This window comes from Salmo salar, chromosome ssa26 (genome assembly GCF_905237065.1).
Source record: "Salmo salar chromosome ssa26, Ssal_v3.1, whole genome shotgun sequence".
Lineage (NCBI taxonomy): Eukaryota > Metazoa > Chordata > Actinopteri > Salmoniformes > Salmonidae > Salmo > Salmo salar.
The window spans coordinates 54,723,987-54,748,267 of NC_059467.1; the positions used below are offsets into that span (position 1 = coordinate 54,723,987).

General features: G+C 44.4%; 1 protein-coding gene across 1 annotated transcript in view; it reads right to left on the reverse strand.

Moving 5' to 3' along the window:
- The window catches only part of LOC106593833 (multiple C2 and transmembrane domain-containing protein 2-like), an 88,914-nt gene that overhangs the window by 46,496 nt on the left and 18,137 nt on the right, over positions 1-24,281 (reverse strand). The window contains 1 exon segment of the mRNA XM_045708270.1: positions 15,574-16,241. Within this exon segment, the coding sequence (XP_045564226.1) occupies positions 15,574-16,161 (588 nt within the window). The 5' untranslated portion in view covers positions 16,162-16,241.

The window sequence follows — 24,281 nt, forward strand, 5'->3', positions numbered from 1 at the left end:
CCAGCAGACGGACCGACGATTCCAACAGAGAAGCTCTGAACTGACTCTCCAGCAGACGGACCGACGATTCCAACAGAGAAGCTCTGAACTGACTCTCCAGCAGACGGACCGACGATTCCAACAGAGAAGCTCTGAACTGACTCTCCAGCAGACGGACCGACGATTCCAACAGAGAAGCTCTGAACTGACTCTCCAGCAGACGGACCGACGATTCCAACAGAGAAGCTCTGAACTGACTCTCCAGCAGACGGACCGACGATTCCAACAGAGAAGCTCTGAACTGACTCTCCAGCAGACGGACCGACGATTCCAACAGAGAAGCTCTGAACTGACTCTCCAGCAGACGGACCGACGATTCCAACAGAGAAGCTCTGAACTGACTCTCCAGCAGACGGACCGACGATTCCAACAGAGAAGCTCTGAACTGACTCTCCAGCCGACGTACCGACGATTCCAACAGAGAAGCTCTGAACTGACTCTCCAGCCGACGGACCGACGATTCCAACAGAGAAGCTCTGAACTGACTCTCCAGCCGACGGACCGACGATTCCAACAGAGAAGCTCACAACGACATATGGGCGTAAATATAGCGATTGCAATTATTCCTGAATGAGTGAGCTTTCATGTGCAAAGGATTAGCATTTCAATGAATATAATGATCACCTGTGTGCAGTGATCCCATCTGTCTTTCCCGCTCCTTTCTCAGTCCACACCCACTTCCCTTTGTCCACCAAGCCGTCAGATCGGCTCAGCCCACTAGGGAATCTTCCATATCTACTGTTTGTCGGTTTATGTATTTCTGTGATTATTTCGTTAGTTAGTAAATAAATGATTAAGCCAAATGGCGTATCATCCATACGCCATTTGGTTAAGGCTGGGTTCGTGCAGATAAACAACAATTCTACGGCGTTTGAGATGAGACTAACTTGAGGTAAAGAATAATTCATTAATAGAAGACTAATTGATCAGGTTTATAAAATATATGAGTTATCTTCGGAAATTTATAAAACTTTGTAATCTGAAGATTTTCCTTGGTGCCCCGAATTCCTAGTTAATTAAATGAACATGATTATTTTAATCACGTATTAATAATTACAGAGAAGTGATTTGATGAAATAAGTCTTCACCTTTAATGATGCCAAAGACACGAAACTGACAAACTACTGCTGCTGTACTGACTACTACTACTACTACTACTACTACTACTACTACTACAACTACAGTGTTCAATACACATCAGATTACTACTACTACTACTACTACTACTACTACTACTACTACTACAGTGTTCAATACACATCAGATTACTACTACTACTACTACTACTACTACTACTACTACTACTACTACTACTACTACTACTACTACAGTGTTCAATACACATCAGATTACTACTACTACTACTACTACTATAGTGTTCAATACACATCAGATTACTACTACCACTACTACTACTATAGTGTTCCATACACATCAGATTACTACTACTACTACTACTACTACTACAGTATTCCATACACATCAGATGTAGTTTCTAACCATACTGTAACACACCCAGTACAGAACTAACTAATGATTTACTGCTTTAAATATTGAGTTAGTGTTGTTGAACACTGGTTTAACCAAACAAACATTAGGGTGTGTGTTTAAGATAACCTTGCAGATCTTTAGTGGGCTGGGATAGATTTGGACTGTTTGTTTTGACCTCGGCCCCACCCAGAGGTCATCAGTCTGCCTTCCCTTCAGTTGGTAGAGCATGGTGTTGTGGGCTGGGATAGATTTGGACTGTTTGTTTTGACCTCGGCCCCACCCAGAGGTCATCAGTCTGCCTTCCCTTCAGTTGGTAGAGCATGGTGTTGTGGGCTGGGATAGATTTGGACTGTTTGTTTTAAAAACTCAAGGCTCCTGAAACGGACGTCATCACCTTGAGTCTATCAGTCATTCGGACCATGTCTTTTTTCCTCATGACTTTACTCAGACTTTTTTTCTGTGTCCTTGTGTCTTTTCACAACACCAGAACCATGTAAGCTGAGTACCAGTCTGCCTGTGAGATCCTTCCATTCTCCCGAACATGACAAGGAGTTGGAATGATCGCACAAACAGATCTGGGACCAGGCTAAGAATCACGTGGTTAATTCAACAGATCTGGGACCAGGCTAAGAATCACGTGGTTAATTCAACAGATCTGGGACCAGGCTAAGAATCACGTGGTTAATTCAACAGATCTGGGACCAGGCTAAGAATCACGTGGTTAATTCAACAGATCTGGGACCAGGCTAAGAATCACGTGGTTAATTCAACAGATCTGGGACCAGGCTAAGAATCACGTGGTTAATTCAACAGATCTGGGACCAGGCTAAGAATCACGTGGTTAATTCAACAGATCTGGGACCAGGCTAAGAATCACGTGGTTAATTCAACAGATCTGGGACCAGGCTAAGAATCACGTGGTTAATTCAACAGATCTGGATCCAGGATAAGAATCACGTGGTTAATTCAACAGATCTGGGACCAGGCTAAGAATCACGTGGTTAATTCAACAGATCTGGGACCAGGCTAAGAATCACGTGGTTAATTCAACAGATCTGGGACCAGGCTAAGAATCACGTGGTTAATTCAACAGATCTGGGACCAGGCTAAGAATCACGTGGTTAATTCAACAGATCTGGGACCAGGCTAAGAAGCATGTGGTTATGTCCTGATAATGCATCAATGCTTCCATACCACATGTATAATAGATATATAATGGATAGATTGAATAACGACAGCACCATACTGACATGTTAATGCTCTCATACCACATGTATACTATATATAAAAAACTATGCTTTAACTGAGAAGTGGGCACTGGTCTGAAGCTGAAAAAGTAAAGCAAATTCACATGAGCACCACATTGCCTACTCCACCCATGCTCTACCAAGGTTTCACAGCACCACAATGCCTACTCCACCCATGCTCTACCAAGGTTTCACAGCACCACAATGCCTACTCCACCCATGCTCTACCAAGGTTTCACAGCACCACAATGCCTACTCCACCCATGCTCTACCAAGGGTTTTACAGCACCACAATGCCTACTCCACCCATGCTCTACCAAGGTTATACATCACCACATTGCCTACTCCACCCATGCTCTACCAAGGTTTCACAGCACCACAATGCCTACTCCACCCATGCTCTACCAAGGGTTTTACAGCACCACAATGCCTACTCCACCCATGCTCTACCAAGGTTTCACAGCACCACAATGCCTACTCCACCCATGCTCTACCAAGGTTTTACAGCACCACAATGCCTACTCCACCCATGCTCTACCAAGGTTTCACAGCACCACAATGCCTACTCCACCCATGCTCTACCAAGGTTATACAGCACCACAATGCCTACTCCACCCATGCTCTACCAAGGGTTTCACAGCACCAGAATGCCTACTCCACCCATGCTCTACCAAGGTTTCACAGCACCACAATGCCTACTCCACCCATGCTCTACCAAGGTTTCACAGCACCACAATGCCTACTCCACCGATGCTCTACCAAGGTTTTCACAGCACCACAATGCCTACTCCACCCATGCTCTACCAAGGTTTCACAGCACCACAATGCCTACTCCACCCATGCTCTACCAAGGGTTTCACAGCACCACAATGCCTACTCCACCCATGCTCTACCAAGGTTTCACAGCACCACAATGCCTACTCCACCCATGCTCTACCAAGGTTTCACAGCACCACAATGCCTACTCCACCCATGCTCTACCAAGGTTTCACAGCACCACAATGCCTACTCCACCCATGCTCTACCAAGGTTTCACAGCACCACAATGCCTACTCCACCCATGCTCTACCAAGGTTATACAGCACCACAATGCCTACTCCACCAATGCTCTACCAAGGTTTCACAGCACCACAATGCCTACTCCACCCATGCTCTACCAAGGTTTTACAGCACCACAATGCCTACTCCACCCATGCTCTACCAAGGTTTCACAGCACCACAATGGCTACTCCACCCATGCTCTACCAAGGTTTCACAGCACCACAATGCCTACTCCACCCATGCTCTACAGCACCACAATGCCTACTCCACCCATGCTCTACCAAGGTTTCACAGCACCACAATGCCTACTCCACCCATGCTCTACCAAGGTTATACAGCACCACAATGCCTACTCCACCCATGCTCTACCAAGGGTTTCACAGCACCAGAATGCCTACTCCACCCATGCTCTACCAAGGTTTCACAGCACCACAATGCCTACTCCACCCATGCTCTACCAAGGTTTTCACAGCACCACAATGCCTACTCCACCCATGCTCTACCAAGGTTTCACAGCACCACAATGCCTACTCCACCCATGCTCTACCAAGGGTTTCACAGCACCACAATGCCTACTCCACCCATGCTCTACCAAGGTTTCACAGCACCACAATGCCTACTCCACCCATGCTCTACCAAGGTTTCACAGCACCACAATGCCTACTCCACCCATGCTCTACCAAGGTTTCACAGCACCACAATGCCTACTCCACCCATGCTCTACCAAGGTTTCACAGCACCACAATGCCTACTCCACCCATGCTCTACCAAGGTTACACAGCACCACAATGCCTACTCCACCAATGCTCTACCAAGGTTTCACAGCACCACAATGCCTACTCCACCCATGCTCTACCAAGGTTTTACAGCACCACAATGCCTACTCCACCCATGCTCTACCAAGGTTTCACAGCACCACAATGCCTACTCCACCCATGCTCTACCAAGGGTTTCACAGCACCACAATGCCTACTCCACCCATGCTCTACCAAGGTTTTACAGCACCACAATGCCTACTCCACCCATGCTCTACCAAGGTTTTACAGCACCACAATGCCTACTCCACCCATGCTCTACCAAGGTTTTACAGCACCACAATGCCTACTCCACCCATGCTCTACCAAGGTTTTACAGCACCACAATGCCTACTCCACCCATGCTCTACCAAGGTTTCACAGCACCACAATGCCTACTCCACCCATGCTCTACCAAGGTTTTACAGCACCACAATGCCTACTCCACCCATGCTCTACAGCACCACAATGCCTACTCCACCCATGCTCTACCAAGGTTTCACAGCACCACAATGCCTACTCCACCCATGCTCTACCAAGGTTTTCACAGCACCACAATGCCTACTCCACCCATGCTCTACCAAGGTTTTACAGCACCACAATGCCTACTCCACCCATGCTCTACCAAGGGTTTCACAGCACCACAATGCCTACTCCACCCATGCTCTACCAAGGTTTCCCAGCACCACAATGCCTACTCCACCCATGCTCTACCAAGGTTTCACAGCACCACATTGCCTACTCCACCCATGCTCTACCAAGGTTTTACAGCACCACAATGCCTACTCCACCCATGCTCTACCAAGGTTTTACAGCACCACAATGCCTACTCCACCCATGCTCTACCAAGGTTTTACAGCACCACAATGCCTACTCCACCCATGCTCTATCAAGGGTTTCACAGCACCACAATGCCTACTCCACCCATGCTCTACCAAGGTTTTACAGCACCACAATGCCTACTCCACCCATGCTCTACCAAGGTTTCACAGCACCACAATGCCTACTCCACCCATGCTCTACCAAGGTTTTACAGCACCACAATGCCTACTCCACCCATGCTCTACAGCACCACAATGCCTACTCCACCCATGCTCTACCAAGGTTTCACAGCATCACAATGCCTACTCCACCCATGCTCTACCAAGGTTTTCACAGCACCACAATGCCTACTCCACCCATGCTCTACCAAGGTTTCACAGCACCACAATGCCTACTCCACCCATGCTCTACCAAGGTTTCACAGCACCACAATGCCTACTCCACCCATGCTCTACCAAGGTTTCACAGCACCACAATGCCTACTCCACCCATGCTCTACCAAGGTTTCACAGCACCACAATGCCTACTCCACCCATGCTCTACCAAGGTTATACAGCACCACAATGCCTACTCCACCAATGCTCTACCAAGGTTTCACAGCACCACAATGCCTACTCCACCCATGCTCTACCAAGGTTTTACAGCACCACAATGCCTACTCCACCCATGCTCTACCAAGGGTTTCACAGCACCACAATGCCTACTCCACCCATGCTCTACCAAGGTTTTACAGCACCACAATGCCTACTCCACCCATGCTCTACCAAGGTTTTACAGCACCACAATGCCTACTCCACCCATGCTCTACCAAGGTTTTACAGCACCACAATGCCTACTCCACCCATGCTCTACCAAGGTTTTACAGCACCACAATGCCTACTCCACCCATGCTCTACCAAGGTTTCACAGCACCACAATGCCTACTCCACCCATGCTCTACCAAGGTTTTACAGCACCACAATGCCTACTCCACCCATGCTCTACAGCACCACAATGCCTACTCCACCCATGCTCTACCAAGGTTTCACAGCACCACAATGCCTACTCCACCCATGCTCTACCAAGGTTTTCACAGCACCACAATGCCTACTCCACCCATGCTCTACCAAGGTTTTACAGCACCACAATGCCTACTCCACCCATGCTCTACCAAGGGTTTCACAGCACCACAATGCCTACTCCACCCATGCTCTACCAAGGTTTCCCAGCACCACAATGCCTACTCCACCCATGCTCTACCAAGGTTTCACAGCACCACATTGCCTACTCCACCCATGCTCTACCAAGGTTTTACAGCACCACAATGCCTACTCCACCCATGCTCTACCAAGGTTTTACAGCACCACAATGCCTACTCCACCCATGCTCTACCAAGGTTTTACAGCACCACAATGCCTACTCCACCCATGCTCTATCAAGGGTTTCACAGCACCACAATGCCTACTCCACCCATGCTCTACCAAGGTTTTACAGCACCACAATGCCTACTCCACCCATGCTCTACCAAGGTTTCACAGCACCACAATGCCTACTCCACCCATGCTCTACCAAGGTTTTACAGCACCACAATGCCTACTCCACCCATGCTCTACAGCACCACAATGCCTACTCCACCCATGCTCTACCAAGGTTTCACAGCATCACAATGCCTACTCCACCCATGCTCTACCAAGGTTTTCACAGCACCACAATGCCTACTCCACCCATGCTCTACCAAGGTTTTACAGCACCACAATGCCTACTCCACCCATGCTCTACCAAGGGTTTCACAGCACCACAATGGCTACTCCACCCATGCTCTACCAAGGTTATACAGCACCACAATGCCTACTCCACCCATGCTCTACCAAGGTTTCACAGCACCACAATGCCTACTCCACCCATGCTCTACCAAGGTTTCACAGCACCACAATGGCTACTCCACCCATGCTCTACCAAGGTTTTACAGCACACAGCTTGGACGACAGTAGCTGTGTTGGTCTATTGTACTTCCAACAATGTGTATGCAGGTTTCTTAGGATTCAAACCTTCTCAAACAGCCTAATTCATACTGTTAGAGGAGGCGCTCCACAATATTGGGATTTGTGCAGCAATACAAGTTAATATTATGCATGTCAAAATACTTTAATATTATCTCTCTGTGTACATCCAAGGGCCAGCCGTGCTGCCCTGTTCTGAGACAAATGCAATTTTCCTAAGTCCCTCTTTGTGGCACCTGACCACACGACTGAACAGTAGTCCAGGTGAGACAAAACTAGGGCCTGTAGGACCTGCCTTGTTGATAGTGTTGTTAAGAAGGTAGAAACTAGGGCCTGTAGGACCTGCCTTGTTGATAGTGTTGTTAAGAAGGTAGAAACTAGGGCCTGTAGGACCTGCCTTGTTGATAGTGTTGTTAAGAAGGTAGAAACTAGGGCCTGTAGGACCTGCCTTGTTGATAGTGTTGTTAAGAAGGTAGAAACTAGGGCCTGTAGGACCTGCCTTGTTGATAGTGTTGTTAAGAAGGTAGAAACTAGGGCCTGTAGGACCTGCCTTGTTGATAGTGCTGTTAAGAAGGTAGAAACTAGGGCCTGTAGGACCTGCCTTGTTGATAGTGTTGTTAAGAAGGTAGAAACTAGGGCCTGTAGGACCTGCCTTGTTGATAGTGCTGTTAAGAAGGTAGAAACTAGGGCCTGTAGGACCTGCCTTGTTGATAGTGTTGTTAAGAAGGTAGAAACTAGGGCCTGTAGGACCTGCCTTTTTGATAGTGTTGTTAAGAAGGTAGAAACTAGGGCCTGTAGGACCTGCCTTGTTGATAGTGCTGTTAAGAAGGTAGAAACTAGGGCCTGTAGGACCTGCCTTGTTGATAGTGTTGTTAAGAAGGTAGAAACTAGGGCCTGTAGGACCTGCCTTGTTGATAGTGTTGTTAAGAAGTTAGAAACTAGGGCCTGTAGGACCTGCCTTGTTGATAGTGTTGTTAAGAAGGCAGAGCAGCGCTTTATTATGGACAGACTTCTCCCCATCTTAGCTACTGTTGTATCAATATGTTTTGACCATAACAGTTTACAATCCAGTGTTACTCCAAGCAGTTTAGTCTCCTCAACTTGCTAAATGTCCACATTATTCATTATGAGATGTAGTTGAGGTTTAGGGTTTAGTGAATGATTTGTCCCAAATACAATGCTTTTAGTTTTGGAAATATTTAGGACTAACTTATTCCTTGCCACCCATTCTGAAACTAACTGCAGCTCTTCGTTGAGTGTTGCAGTCATTTCAGTCGCTGTAGTAGCTGATGTGTACAGTGTTGAGTCATCCGCATACATAGACACTCTGGCTTTACTCAGAGCAGGGGGTGTAAAGCCATAACACATGTGTTTATGGCTTTACTCAGAGCAGGGGGTGTAAAGCCAAAAGCTGTACTGAAGTCTAACAAAACAGCCCCCACATCAATTTCTCTCAGCCAATCATCAGTTATTTGTGTAAGTGCTGTGTTTGTTGAATGTCGTTCCCTATAAGCGTGCTGAAAGTCTGTTGTCAATTTGTTTACTGTGAAATAGCATTGTATCTGGTCAAACACCTTTTTTAAAAAAAAGAAGTTTACTAAGGGTTGGTAATAGGCTGATTGGTTGGCTATTTGAGCCAGTAAAGGAGGCTTTACTATTCTTGGGTAGGTGTAACGTGTACGCTAAGAATCAGGAAGAAAGTACAGGAAGTGAATTTAATAAATAACGGAACACGGAACAAAACAAGAAACACAAGTAGCGTACAGACATGAAACACAGGAACAGTAACACCTGGGGAATGAACCAATGGGAGTGAAGGATTTAGGGGAGGTCATCAGGAAGGGGATGGAGTCCAGGTGAGTCTGATGAAACACAGGAACAGTAACACCTGGGGAATGAACCAATGGGAGTGAAGGATTTAGGGGAGGTAATCAGGAAGGGGATGGAGTCCAGGTGAGTCTGATGAAACACAGGAACAGTAACACCTGGGGAATGAACCAATGGGAGTGAAGGATTTAGGGGAAGTCATCAGGAAGGGGATGGAGTCCAGGTGAGTCTGATGAAACACAGGAACAGTAACACCTGGGGAATGAACCAATGGGAGTGAAGGATTTAGGGGAAGTAATCAGGAAGGGGATGGAGTCCAGGTGAGTGTCGTGAGGCGCAGGTGAGCGTAACGAGCACCGGAGAGGGGGAGCGGGAGTAGACGTGACAGTAGTGGAATAACTTTAGCTTCCCTCCAGGCCTGAGGCCACACGCTCTCTAGTCGGTTTAAATTGAATATATGGTAAATAGGAGTGGCAATATAATCTGCTATTATCCTCAGTCATTTTCCATCCAGGTTGTCAGACCCCGGTGGCTTGTCATTGTTGATAGACAACAATCATTGTTTTCACCTCTTCCACACTGACTTTATGAAACGCTCGTCTTTCATAATTTGGTCAGATCTACTTGGATGTGTAATGTCAGTGTTTGTTGCTGGCATGTCATCCCTAAGTTTACTAATCTGACCAATGAACATAATCATTGAAGTAGTTGGTAATATCAGTGGGTTTTGTGATGAATGAACCATCTGATTTAATGAATGAAGGAGCTGAGCTGTGTTTGTAGTTGGTAATATCAGTGGGTTTTGTGATGAATGAACCATCTGATTTAATGAATGAAGGAGCTGAGCTGTGTTTGACCAGATACAATGCTATTTCACAGTAAACAAATTGACAACAGACTTTCAGCACGCTTATAGGGAACGACATTCAACAAGCACAGCACTTACACAAATAACTGATGATTAGCCGAGAGAAATTGATCAATACATACTGTTGATTTCATTCCTGTTCTGTTTGTAACTACCCTGGTAGGTTGACTGATAACCTGAACCAGGTTACAGTTTGAAGCTTTCTCTTGACTGGGCAGCCTGACGAAAGCCAGTCAACATTTAAATCACCCAGAAAATATACTTCTATGTTGATATCACATGCATGATCAAGCATTTCACACACTGTTAGCACTTGGTGGTCTATAGCAGCTTCCCACCAGAATGGGCTTTAGGTGAGGCAGATGAACCTGTAGCCATATTACTTCAACAGTATTTAACATGAGATCCTCTCTAAGTTTTACAGGAATGTGGTTCTGAATATAAACAGCCACACCTCCACCATTGGCATTTCTGTCTTTTCGGTAGATGTTATAACCATGTATTGCTACCCCTGTATTATCAAAGGTATTATCTATGTGAGTTTCAGAATATGAATGTCATCTGTTACAAGCAAGTTATTGATTTCATGAACCTTGTTTCTTAAGCTACATATGTTAAATGTGGGTGATTTTTAGCACTTTTCTGTGATGCTTGATTGTTTTTCTTGCTTTACATGGGAAGCTTAGCAGAGGTAGACATGCTCAGGTTATTTATGTTAGTGCAGGGTGAGCTGCACACAGTGGACTTCCTACTAGTGCACACCGCCTCAGTTTTAACAGTATAACTCTGGTTCATAGGCGTATGATTACTGTACACAACAGCTGTAGGATCAGCAGAGACATTCATGGCAGTAAAGAGGGACAGAAATTAGGTTACTTGCATTATGTCTTCCAACGTCCCTGGAATAATGTACATTTGCTGAAGAATTATGGATGACTCAGCAAACACAACGGTAGGGATTAACTGGGCTGGGTTTGGGGTCATTGATAAGTCTTGTCTCAACGCAGCCTTATAGTGCTGTGAAAGGATCCGGGAACACACATGACTTGGGTGGATCCCATCCTCCTTATATAACACGAGCTTTGTTACCAGAAGCTATCAGAATAGTCAGTAAATGTCCCACCCACAGAGCTGTAATAGTCTGGTAGCCAGTTATGGAGGGTTAACAGTCTGCTGAACCGTTCAATGCCATGTTTTAGGGAGAGCAGAGGGCCAGATATTATGGGATGTTTGTTGGTGTCAAGTAGAGACCCAATCAGTTCTTTAATATCCATTTTAAGCTTTAAACACTGCAGGGCTAAATCATATTTAATAAACCTGACTATCTGAATCCATTTAATATTATAGTAAAACCATGTCCAATCAAGACTGACTGAGATCAAGAAATGGTCACGAGGAGAAAATATCAAAGCAAATGACTTCAATCAGACCATAGTAACACCAGCCATAATACACCAGCCATAATACACCATAGTAACACCAGCCATAATACACCATAGTAACACCAGCCATAATACACCATAGTAACACCAGCCATAGTAACACCAGCCGTAATACACCATAGTAACACCAGCCGTAATACACCATAGTAACACCAGCCATAGTAACACCAGCCATAATACACCATAGTAACACCAGCCATAATACACCATAGTAACACCAGCCGTAATACACCATAGTAACACCAGCCATAATACACCATAGTAACACCAGCCGTAATACACCATAGTAACACCAGCCATAATACACCATAGTAACACCAGCCATAATACACCATAGTAACACCAGCCATAGTAACACCAGCCATAATACACCATAGTAACACCAGCCATAATACACCATAGTAACACCAGCCGTAATACACCATAGTAACACCAGCCATAATACACCATAGTAACACCATCCGTAATACACCATAGTAACACCAGCTGTAATACACCATAGTAACACCAGCCATAGTAACACCAGCCGTAATACACCATAGTAACACCAGCCGTAATACACCATAGTAACACCAGCCATAATACACCAGCCGTAATACACTATAGTAACACCAGCCATAATACACCATAGTAACACCAGCCATAGTAACACCAGCCGTAATACACCATAGTAACACCAGCCATAATACACCATAGTAACACCAGCCATAATACACCATAGTAACACCAGCCATAGTAACACCAGCTGTAATACACCATAGTAACACCAGCCATAATACACCATAGTAACACCAGCCATAATACACCATAGTAACACCAGCCATAGTAACACCAGCTGTAATACACCATAGTAACACCATCCATAATACACCATAGTAACACCAGCCATAATACACCATAGTAACACCAGCCATAGTAACACCAGCCGTAATACACCATAGTAACACCAGCCGTAATACACCATAGTAACACCAGCCATAATACACCAGCCGTAATACACTATAGTAACACCAGCCATAATACACCATAGTAACACCAGCCATAGTAACACCAGCCGTAATACACCATAGTAACACCAGCCATAATACACCATAGTAACACCAGCCATAATACACCATAGTAACACCAGCCATAGTAACACCAGCTGTAATACACCATAGTAACACCAGCCATAATACACCATAGTAACACCAGCCATAATACACCATAGTAACACCAGCCATAGTAACACCAGCTGTAATACACCATAGTAACACCATCCATAATACACCATAGTAACACCAGCCATAATACACCATAGTAACACCAGCTGTAATACACCATAGTAACACCAGCCATAATACACCATAGTAACACCAGCCATAATACACCATAGTAACACCATCCATAATACACCATAGTAACACCAGCCATAATACACCATAGTAACACCAGCCATAATACACCATAGTAACACCAGCCATAGTAACACCAGCCGTAATACACCATAGTAACACCAGCCATAATACACCAGCCGTAATACACTATAGTAACACCAGCCATAATACACCATAGTAACACCAGCCATAGTAACACCAGCCGTAATACACCATAGTAACACCAGCCATAATACACCATAGTAACACCAGCCATAGTAACACCAGCCGTAATACACCATAGTAACACCAGCCATAATACACCATAGTAACACCAGCCATAATACACCATAGTAACACCAGCCATAATACACCATAGTAACACCATCCATAATACACCATAGTAACACCAGCCATAATACACCATAGTAACACCAGCCATAATACACCATAGTAACACCAGCCATAATACACCATAGTAACACCAGCCATAGTAACACCAGCCGTAATACACCATAGTAACACCAGCCATAATACACCAGCCGTAATACACTATAGTAACACCAGCCATAATACACCATAGTAACACCAGCCATAGTAACACCAGCCGTAATACACCATAGTAACACCATCCATAATACACCATAGTAACACCAGCCGTAATACACCATAGTAACACCAGCCATAATACACCATAGTAACACCATCCATAATACACCATAGTAACACCAGCCATAGTAACACCAGCCGTAATACACCATAGTAACACCATCCATAATACACCATAGTAACACCAGCCGTAATACACCATAGTAACACCAGCCATAATACACCATAGTAACACCATCCATAATACACCATAGTAACACCATCCATAATACACCATAGTAACACCAGCCATAATACACCATAGTAACACCAGCCATAGTAACACCAGCCATAATACACCATAGTAACACCAGCCATAATACACCATAGTAACACCATCCATAATACACCATAGTAACACCAGCCATAATACACCATAGTAACACCAGCCATAGTAACACCAGCCGTAATACACCATAGTAACACCAGCCATAATACACCATAGTAACACACCATAGTAACACCAGCCATAATACACCATAGTAACACCAGCCATAATACACCATAGTAACACCAGTCATAATACACCATAGTAACACCAGCCATAATACACCATAGTAACACCAGCCATAATACACCATAGTAACACCAGCTGTAATACACCATAGTAACACCAGCTGTAATACACCATAGTAACACCAGCCATAATACACCATAGTAACACCAGCCATAGTAACACCAGCCGTAATACACCATAGTAACACCAGCCATAATACACCATAGTAACACCAGCCATAATACACCATAGTAACACCAGCCATAGTAACACCAGCCGTAATACACCATAGTAACACCAGCCATAATACACCATAGTAACACCAGCCATAGTAACACCAGCCATAATACACCATAGTAACACCAGCCGTAATACACCATAGTAACACCAGCCATAATACACCATAGTAACACCAGCCATAATACACCATAGTAACACCAGCCATAATACACCATAGTAACACCATCCATAATACACCATAGTAACACCAGCCATAATACACCATAGTAACACCAGCTGTAATACACCATAGTAACACCAGCCATAATACACCATAGTAACACCAGCCATAATACACCATAGTAACACCAGCCATAGTAACACCAGCCGTAATACACCATAGTAACACCAGCCATAGTAACACCAGCCGTAATACACCATAGTAACACCAGCCATAATACACCATAGTAACACCAGCCGTAATACACCATAGTAACACCAGCCATAATACACCATAGTAACACCAGCCATAATACACCATAGTAACACCAGCCATAATACACCATAGTAACACCAGCCATAATACACCATAGTAACACCAGCCGTAATACACCATAGTAACACCAGCCATAATACACCATAGTAACACCAGCCATAGTAACACCAGCCATAATACACCATAGTAACACCAGCCATAATACACCATAGTAACACCAGCCATAATACACCATAGTAACACCAGCCGTAATACACCATAGTAACACCAGCCATAATACACCATAGTAACACCAGCCATAATACACCATAGTAACACCAGCCATAATACACCATAGTAACACCAGCCATAGTAACACCAGCCATAATACACCATAGTAACACCAGCCATAATACACCATAGTAACACCATCCATAATACACCATAGTAACACCAGCCGTAATACACCATAGTAACACCAGCCATAGTAACACCAGCCGTAATACACCATAGTAACACCAGCCATAGTAACACCAGCCGTAATACACCATAGTAACACCAGCCATAATACACCATAGTAACACCAGCCATAGTAACACCAGCCGTAATACACCATAGTAACACCAGCCATAATACACCATAGTAACACCAGCCATAATACACCATAGTAACACCAGCCATAGTAACACCAGCTGTAATACACCATAGTAACACCAGCCATAGTAACACCAGCCATAGTAACACCAGCCATAGTAACACCAGCCATAGTAACACCAGCCATAGTAACACCAGCCATAAAACACCATATTAAGCTGTAAAACCCTGTTTACCTGAGTCACGTCCTCTGATATCTCCACTGAGGGGATCTCTCTGCCGTGCAGGTCAGTGGGAGTGGTAGTGTGTTCACTACAGTGTCCCGTGTGGTCCTGCAGCTCCGAATCCCCTGAATTCCCTGACCCCTGTCCAGCAGAAGCAGCTCTCTGCGCATGGCTCTCCTCTGGTAGGTCCTCCTCTTCCTCCTCATAAGGAGTAGCACTGTGTCCACTACACACCGACTCCTGGGACGTCCAATCAACCTGGGCCACCGGAACACTCAGTCTGCTTAGAGCAGCGTCGCTCCCAGCACTCCCGGCCGTGTTAACAGTGTGAGAGTTACCACTTCCTCCCTGTCTTCTGTCTACAACAGTCTTAATGGTGGGAGTGTTGGGGCTGCTGTAGGTCTGGTAGTCCTGCTGGACCAGGGAGGAGGTAGGGGTGATGTCTGGGACAGAGGAACTCATCCTGTGGTTTAAGACATGTTCTGGACACACCTCAGTCTTACTGGGGCTCTTCCTGCCCCGCCGGATGGTAGAGAGGAAGGGCTGGGCGCGATGCCGCAGGTGGGACAACACACCGGGCTTCTTAGAAGGGGAGTCCATGGTGATGAGGAGGAAGAGGAGGAAGAGGGTGTAGATAAACTCTAGATAGTGCTCTGAGGTCTAACATCCATCACTGAAAGCTGTGAAATAGAGAGACAGAAAGACACAGTTAGACTGAAACTGTGAACTGTAAGTTGGTCATCATTAACACAATGTCACACCCAGGCCTGAGAAAGCCTTTTTTATGTCTCTATTTAGGTTTGGTTAGGGTTTGATTTGGGTGGGCATTCTATGTCCTTTTTTCTATGCTTTGTATTTCTTTGTTTTTGGCCTGGTATGGCTCTCAATCAGGGACAGCTGTACATCGTTGTCGCTGATTGGGAGTCATACTTAGGCAGCCTGTTTTCCTTTGGGGTTTGTGGGTAGTTAATTTCTGTTTAGTGTTTTGTTATACCTGACAGAAGAACTGTTTGGCTGTCATTTTCTTGCTTTGTTCAAAGTGTCTCGATTAAAATGAAATATGATCACTCAACACGCTGCACCTTGGTCTACTTCTTCACACAGCCGTTACACACAATCACATTTTAACTGGTTAGTAGCTAACTAACGAAAACTATCCACCGACTGAGACTGGGGAGCATAGAAGACCTTGATAATTAAAGTAAAATACATCAAGGTGATGTTTTACAGAAGATCTAGTTCTATGACTGCATTCACCGTGAGATGAAGGTGTTCAGCAGACTAAACCTAACAGACTGTCTTGGCTCTAGCCTGATATCACTGCTGTATGCTGCTAACCTCTACCTCTAGCCTGATATCACTGCTGTATGCTGCTAACCTCTACCTCTAGCCTGATATCACTGCTGTATGCTGCTAACCTGCTAACATCTAGCCTGATATCACTGCTGTATGCTGCTAACCTCTACCTCTAGTCTGATATCCCTGCTGTATCCTACTAACCTGCTAACATCTAGCCTGATATCACTGCTGTATGCTGCTAACCTGCTAACATCTAGCCTGATATCACTGCTGTATGCTGCTAACCTGCTAACATCTAGCCTGATATCACTTCTGTATGCTGCTAACCTGCTAACATCTAGCCTGATATCACTGCTGTATGCTGCTAACCTGCTAACATCTAGCCTGATATCACTTCTGTATGCTGCTAACCTGCTAACATCTAGCCTGATATCACTGCCGTATGCTGCTAACCTGCTAACATCTAGCCTGATATCACTGCTGTATGCTGCTAACCTGCTAACATCTAGCCTGATATCACTGCTGTATGCTGCTAACCTGCTAACATCTAGCCTGATATCACTGCCATATGCTGCTAACCTCTACCTCTAGCCTGATATCACTGCTGTATGCTGCTAACCTCTACCTCTAGCCTGATATCACTGCTGTATGCTGCTAACCTGCTAACATCTAGCCTGATATCACTGCTGTATGCTGCTAACCTGCTAACATCTAGCCTGATATCACTGCTGTATGCTGCTAACCTCTAGCCTGATATCACTGCTGTATCCTGCTAACCTGCTAACATCTAGCCTGATATCACTGCTGTATGCTGCTAACCTCTACCTCTAGTCTGATATCCCTGCTGTATGCTGCTAACCTCTACCTCTAGCCTGATATCACTGCTGTATGCTGCTAACCTGCTAACATCTAGCCTGATATCACTGCTGTATGCTGCTAACCTCTACCTCTAGTCTGATATCCCTGCTGTATCCTACTAACCTGCTAACATCTAGCCTGATATCACTGCTGTATGCTGCTAACATCTAGCCTGATATCACTGCTGTATGCTGCTAACCTGCTAACATCTAGCCTGATATCACTTCTGTATGCTGCTAACCTGCTAACATCTAGCCTGATATCACTGCTGTATGCTGCTAACCTGCTAACATCTAGCCTGATATCACTTCTGTATGCTGCTAACCTGCTAACATCTAGCCTGATATCACTGCCGTATGCTGCTAACCTGCTAACATCTAGCCTGATATCACTGCTGTATGCTGCTAACCTGCTAACATCTAGCCTGATATCACTGCTGTATGCTGCTAACCTGCTAACATCGAGCCTGATATCACTGCCATATGCTGCTAACCTCTACCTCTAGCCTGATATCACTGCTGTATGCTGCTAACCTCTACCTCTAGCCTGATATCACTGCTGTATCCTGCTAACCTGCTAACATCTAGCCTGATATCACTGCTGTATGCTGCTAACCTGCTAACCTCTACCTCTAGCCTGATATCACTGCTGTATCCTGCTAACCTGCTAACATCTAGCCTGATATCACTGCTGTATGCTGCTAACCTCTACCTCTAGCCTGATATCACTGCTGTATGCTGCTAACCTCTACCTCTAGCCTGATATCACTGCTGTATCCTGCTAACATCTAGCCTGATATCACTGCTGTATGCTGCTAACCTGCTAACCTCTACCTCTAGCCTGATATCACTGCTGTATCCTGCTAACCTGCTAACATCTAGCCTGATATCACTGCTGTATGCTGCTAACCTCTACCTCTAGCCTGATATCACTGCTGTATGCTGCTAACCTCTACCTCTAGCCTGATATCACTGCTGTATGCCGCTAACCTGCTAACATCTAGCCTGATATCACTGCTGTATGCTGCTAACCTCTACCTCTAGCATGATATCACTGCTGTATGCCGCTAACATCTAGCCTGATATCACTGCTGTATGCTGCTAACCTCTACCTCTAGTCTGATATCACTGCTGTATGCTGCTATCACTGTACAGATATTAACCAAAATACAACTGGTTTAATGAAGTATTGATATAGACCAAAATACAACTGGTTTAATGAAGTATTGATATAGACCAAAATACAACTGGTTTAATGAAGTACAGATATAGACCAAGCTACAACTGGTTTAATAGATATAGACCAAGCTACAACTGGATTAATGAAGTATAGATATAGACCAAGCTACAACTGGTTTAATGAAGTATAGATATAGACCAAGCTACAACTGGTTTAATGAAGTATTGATATAGACCAAGCTACAACTGGTTTAATGAAGTACAGATATAGACCAAGCTACAACTGGTTTAATGAAGTACAGATATAGACCAAGCTACAACTGGTTTAATGAAGTACAGATATAGACCAAGCTACAACTGGTTTAATGAAGTACAGATATAGACCAAGCTACAACTGGTTTAATGAAGTACAGATATAGACCAAGCTACAACTGGTTTAATGAAGTACAGATATAGACCAAGCTACAACTGGTTTAATGAAGTACAGATATAGACCAAGCTACAACTGGTTTAATGAAGTACAGATATAGACCAAGCTACAACTGGTTTAATGAAGTACAGATATAGACCAAGCTACAACTGGTTTAATGAAGTACAGATATAGACCAAGCTACAACTGGTTTAATGAAGTACAGATATAGACCAAGCTACAACTGGTTTAATGAAGTATAGATATAGACCAAGCTACAACTGGTTTAATGAAGTATAGATATAGAGCAAGCTACAACTGGTTTAATGAAGTACAGATATAGACCAAGCTACAACTGGTTTAACAGATATAGACCAAGCTACAACTGGTTTAATGAAGTACAGATATAGACCAAGCTACACCTGGATTAATGAAGTATAGATATAGACCAAGCTACAACTGGTTTAATGAAGTACAGATATAGACCAAGCTACAACTGGTTTAACAGATATAGACCAAGCTACAACTGGTTTAATGAAGTATAGATATAGACCAAGCTACAACTGGTTTAATGAAGTACAGATATAGACCAAGCTACAACTGGTTTAATGAAGTACAGATATAGACCAAGCTACAACTGGTTTAATGAAGTACAGATATAGACCAAGCTACAACTGGTTTAATGAAGTACAGATATAGACCAAGCTACAACTGGTTTAATGAAGTACAGATATAGACCAAGCTACAACTGGTTTAATGAAGTACAGATATAGACCAAGCTACAACTGGTTTAATGAAGTACAGATATAGACCAAGCTACAACTGGTTTAATGAAGTACAGATATAGACCAAGCTACAACTGGTTTAATGAAGTACAGATATAGACCAAGCTACAACTGGTTTAATGAAGTACAGATATAGACCAAGCTACAACTGGATTAATGAAGTACAGATATAGACCAAGCTACAACTGGTTTAATGAAGTATAGATATAGACCAAGCTACAACTGGTTTAATGAAGTACAGATATAGACCAAGCTACAACTGGTTTAATGAAGTACAGATATAGACCAAGCTACATCAAGCGGTGTCAAACTCATTCCACGGAGGATCGAGGGTCTGCGGGTTTTTGGTTTTTCCTTTCAAATAAGAACTAGCCAACCAGGTGAGGGGAGTTCCTTACTGAGACCTAGACAACCAGGTGAGGAGAGTTCCTTACTGAGACCTAGACAACCAGGTGAGGGGAGTTCCTTACTGAGACCTAGACAACCAGGTGAGGAGAGTTCCTTACTGAGACCTAGACAACCAGGTGAGGGGAGTTCCTTACTGAGACCTAGACAACCAGGTGAGGAGAGTTCCTCACTGAGACCTAGACAACCAGGTGAGGGGAGTTCCTTACTGAGACCTAGACAACCAGGTGAGGAGAGTTCCTTACTGAGACCTAGACAACCAGGTGAGGGGAGTTCCTTACTGAGACCTAGACAACCAGGTGAGGAGAGTTCCTTACTGAGACCTAGACAACCAGGTGAGGGGAGTTCCTTACTGAGACCTAGCCAACCAGGTGAGGAGAGTTCCTCACTGAGACCTAGACAACCAGGTGAGGGGCGTTCCTTACTGAGACCTGGACAACCAGGTGAGGGGAGATCCTTACTGAGACCTAGACAACCAGGTGAGGGGAGTTCCTTACTGAGACCTAGACAACCAGGTGAGGAGAGTTCCTTACTGAGACCTAGACAACCAGATGAGGGGAGTTCCTTACTGAGCCCTAGACAACCAGGTGAGGGGGAGTTCCTTACTGAGACCTAGACAACCAGGTGAGGAGAGTTCCTTACTGAGACCTAGACAACCAGGTGAGGGGAGTTCCTTACTGAGACCTAGACAACCAGGTGAGGAGAGACCTAGACAACCAGGTGAGGAGAGTTCCTTACTGAGACCTAGACAACCAGGTGAGGGGAGACCTAGACAACCAGGTGAGGAGAGTTCCTTACTGAGACCTAGACAACCAGGTGAGGGGAGACCTAGCCAACCAGGTGAGGGGAGTTCCTTACTAATTAGTGACCTGAATTCATCAATTAAGTACAAGGATGGAGTGAAAACCCGCAAACACTCCGCCCTCCATGGAACGAGTTTTACACGTGTTTTGTGTCATGGAAAGAGGTGTTCCTAATGTTTTGACACGTGTTCTGTGTCATGGAAAGAGGTGTTCCTAATGTTTTGTAAACTCAGTGTATACATTCTCCTTAATTTTAAAGACTGACATCAAAACATCTCAATTCTTTTGGGGTCAAACTCATAGTTCATAAAGAGAATGTGTTAATAAATGTGTTAATGTGTTATGAATGTGTTAATGTGTTAATAAATGTGTTAATGTGTTATGAATGTGTTAATGTGTTAATAAATGTGTTAATGTGTTATGAATGTGTTAGTGTTAATGTGTTATGAATGTGTTAATGTGTTATGCATGTGTTAATGTGTTATGAATGTGTTAGTGTTAATAAATGTGTTAATGTGTTATGAATGTGTTAATGTGTTATGAATGTGTTATGAATGTGTTAATGTGTTATGAATGTGTTAATAAATGTGTTATGAATGTGTTAATGTGTTATGAATGTGTTAATGTGTTATGAATGTGTTAATGTGTTAATAAATGTGTTAATAAATGCGTTAATGTGTTATGAATGCGTTAATGTGTTATGAATGTGTTAATGTGTTATGAATGTGTTAATGTGTTATGAATGTGTTAATGTGTTATGAATGTGTTAATGTGTTATGAATGTGTTAATGTGTTATGAATGTGTTAATAAACGTGATACGAATGTGTTAATAAACGTGATACGAATGTGTTAATAAATCTGTTATGAATAGCCTAAGGCCTATTAGTCAAGCAGTCAGCAGCGACATTCATGTGGAAATGTACTGAGAATTAAAGTGAGGAGGATTTATGTGATTGGCAGCGATCCCAGAGGAGATGGTGAATGTTGACGTGCACTGACACGATGCCATCAACACCAGAGAGACTAGAGCAGAGCTCGATCCTGCCACGAAGAGTAGAGCTCCTACGCACCAGAGAAACAGCATAGGACTGTTTTTAAAAATCAGCAGAAAATCTTCTGTTTTATCTCTTTTTGAAATATATAAAAACAACTCAATTCATCCGATCAGAAAACACTGAGATCGAGACTAGAGCTTCCACCATAGAAACAATATACTGTTAACACATTTACCTGGTAATAATGAGATTCATCATATTTGAAATGCTTAAATACATATAAATACACAATCCAGTCCCAAGTATTGAGTCCAACAACATTAGAATCTAGATCAAGTTTAACGATAACAACTGGCTGAACTGAAGTGACACACCTGTGTTTACATGGCTGGGCCCCGGCCCCGGCCCCGAGTAATCTGCCGTGTCCTTGTGGACAGTGGAACAACCTAGAACGCGTCCCAAATGGAACCCTATTCTCTGTATAGTGCACTACATAGGTGAATAGAGTGTCATTTGGGCCTAGCCTGGAATAAAGAGTCTTTGTTCCATTTCACCAATATTCCAAAACACGGTGAAAACACAATGAATTATACAGCGGCCCGGAACATTAATACTGCTGTTGGTTAGTGTCACATTCTGATAGATCTCTTTTATGTGTGTGTCATCTCAACATTCATGCTACCTCTGTCACGGCCCAGAAGCTTCTTAAAATATTTGCCATGTGTCAATATAGAAATGTCTAGAACTTGGCGCATTCCCTTTAAAATGGAACCATTGTTTCATGAACCTTATCCGTCCAGCTGAATACTATTTGTTTATCAGCGAGAGTTGTAGTTTGACAGAAGGGCAACTTAACGTGAAGTGTTGCTCCTTTGGCTAGCCTGGTCCCAAGTCTGTGTCTGGTATTAACAACTCCACTGTAAAGCCAAACAGGACAATTTCATCCAGTGGTGGAAAAAGTACCTCAATTGTAAAGATACCTTCATAGAAAATTACTCAAGTAAAAGTGAAAGTCACCCAGTAAAATACTACTTGAGTAAAAGTCTAAAAGTATTTGGTTTTATATATACTGAAGTATCAAAAGTAAATGGAATTGCTAAAATGTACTTCAGTATCATAAAAAAAAATAATGTATTTCACCTTTATTTAACTTGGCAAGTCAGTTAAGAACAAATTCTTATTTTCGGGTTAACTGCCTTGTTCAGGATGACAGATTTTTACCTTGTCAGCTCGGGGATTCGATCTTGCAACCTTTTGGTTACTGGCCCTCCGCTCTAACCACTAGGCTACCTGCCGCCCCTCCACTCTAACCACTAGGCTACCTGCCGCCCCTCCACTCTAACCACTAGGTTACCTGCCTCCCCTCCACTCTAACCACTAGGCTACCTGCCGCCCCTCCACTCTAACCACTAGGCTACCTGCCGCCCCCCCACTCTAACCACTAGGCTACCTGCCGCCCCTCCACTCTAACCACTAGGCTACCTGCCTCCCCTCCACTCTAACCACTAGGCTACCTGCCTCCCCTCCACTCTAACCACTAGGCTACCTGCCGCTCCTCCACTCTAACCACTAGGCTACCTGCCCCCCCTCCACTCTAACCACTAGGCTACCTGCCCCCCTCCACTCTAACCACTAGGCTACCTGCCGCCCCTCCACTCTAACCACTAGGCTACCTGCCGCCCCTCCACTCTAACCACTAGGCTACCTGCCGCCCCTCCGCTCTAACCACTAGGCTACCTGCGGCCCCTCCGCTCTAACCACTAGTCTACCTGCCGCCCCTCCGCTCTAACCACTAGGCTACCTGCCTCCCCTCCACTCTAACCACTAGGCTACCTGCCACCCCTCCACTCTAACCACTAGGCTACCTGCCGCCCCTCCACTCTAACCACTAGGCTACCTGCCGCCCCTCCACTCTAACCACTAGGTTACCTGCCGCCCCTCCACTCTAACCTGCCGCCCCTCCACTCTAACCACTAGGCTACCTGCC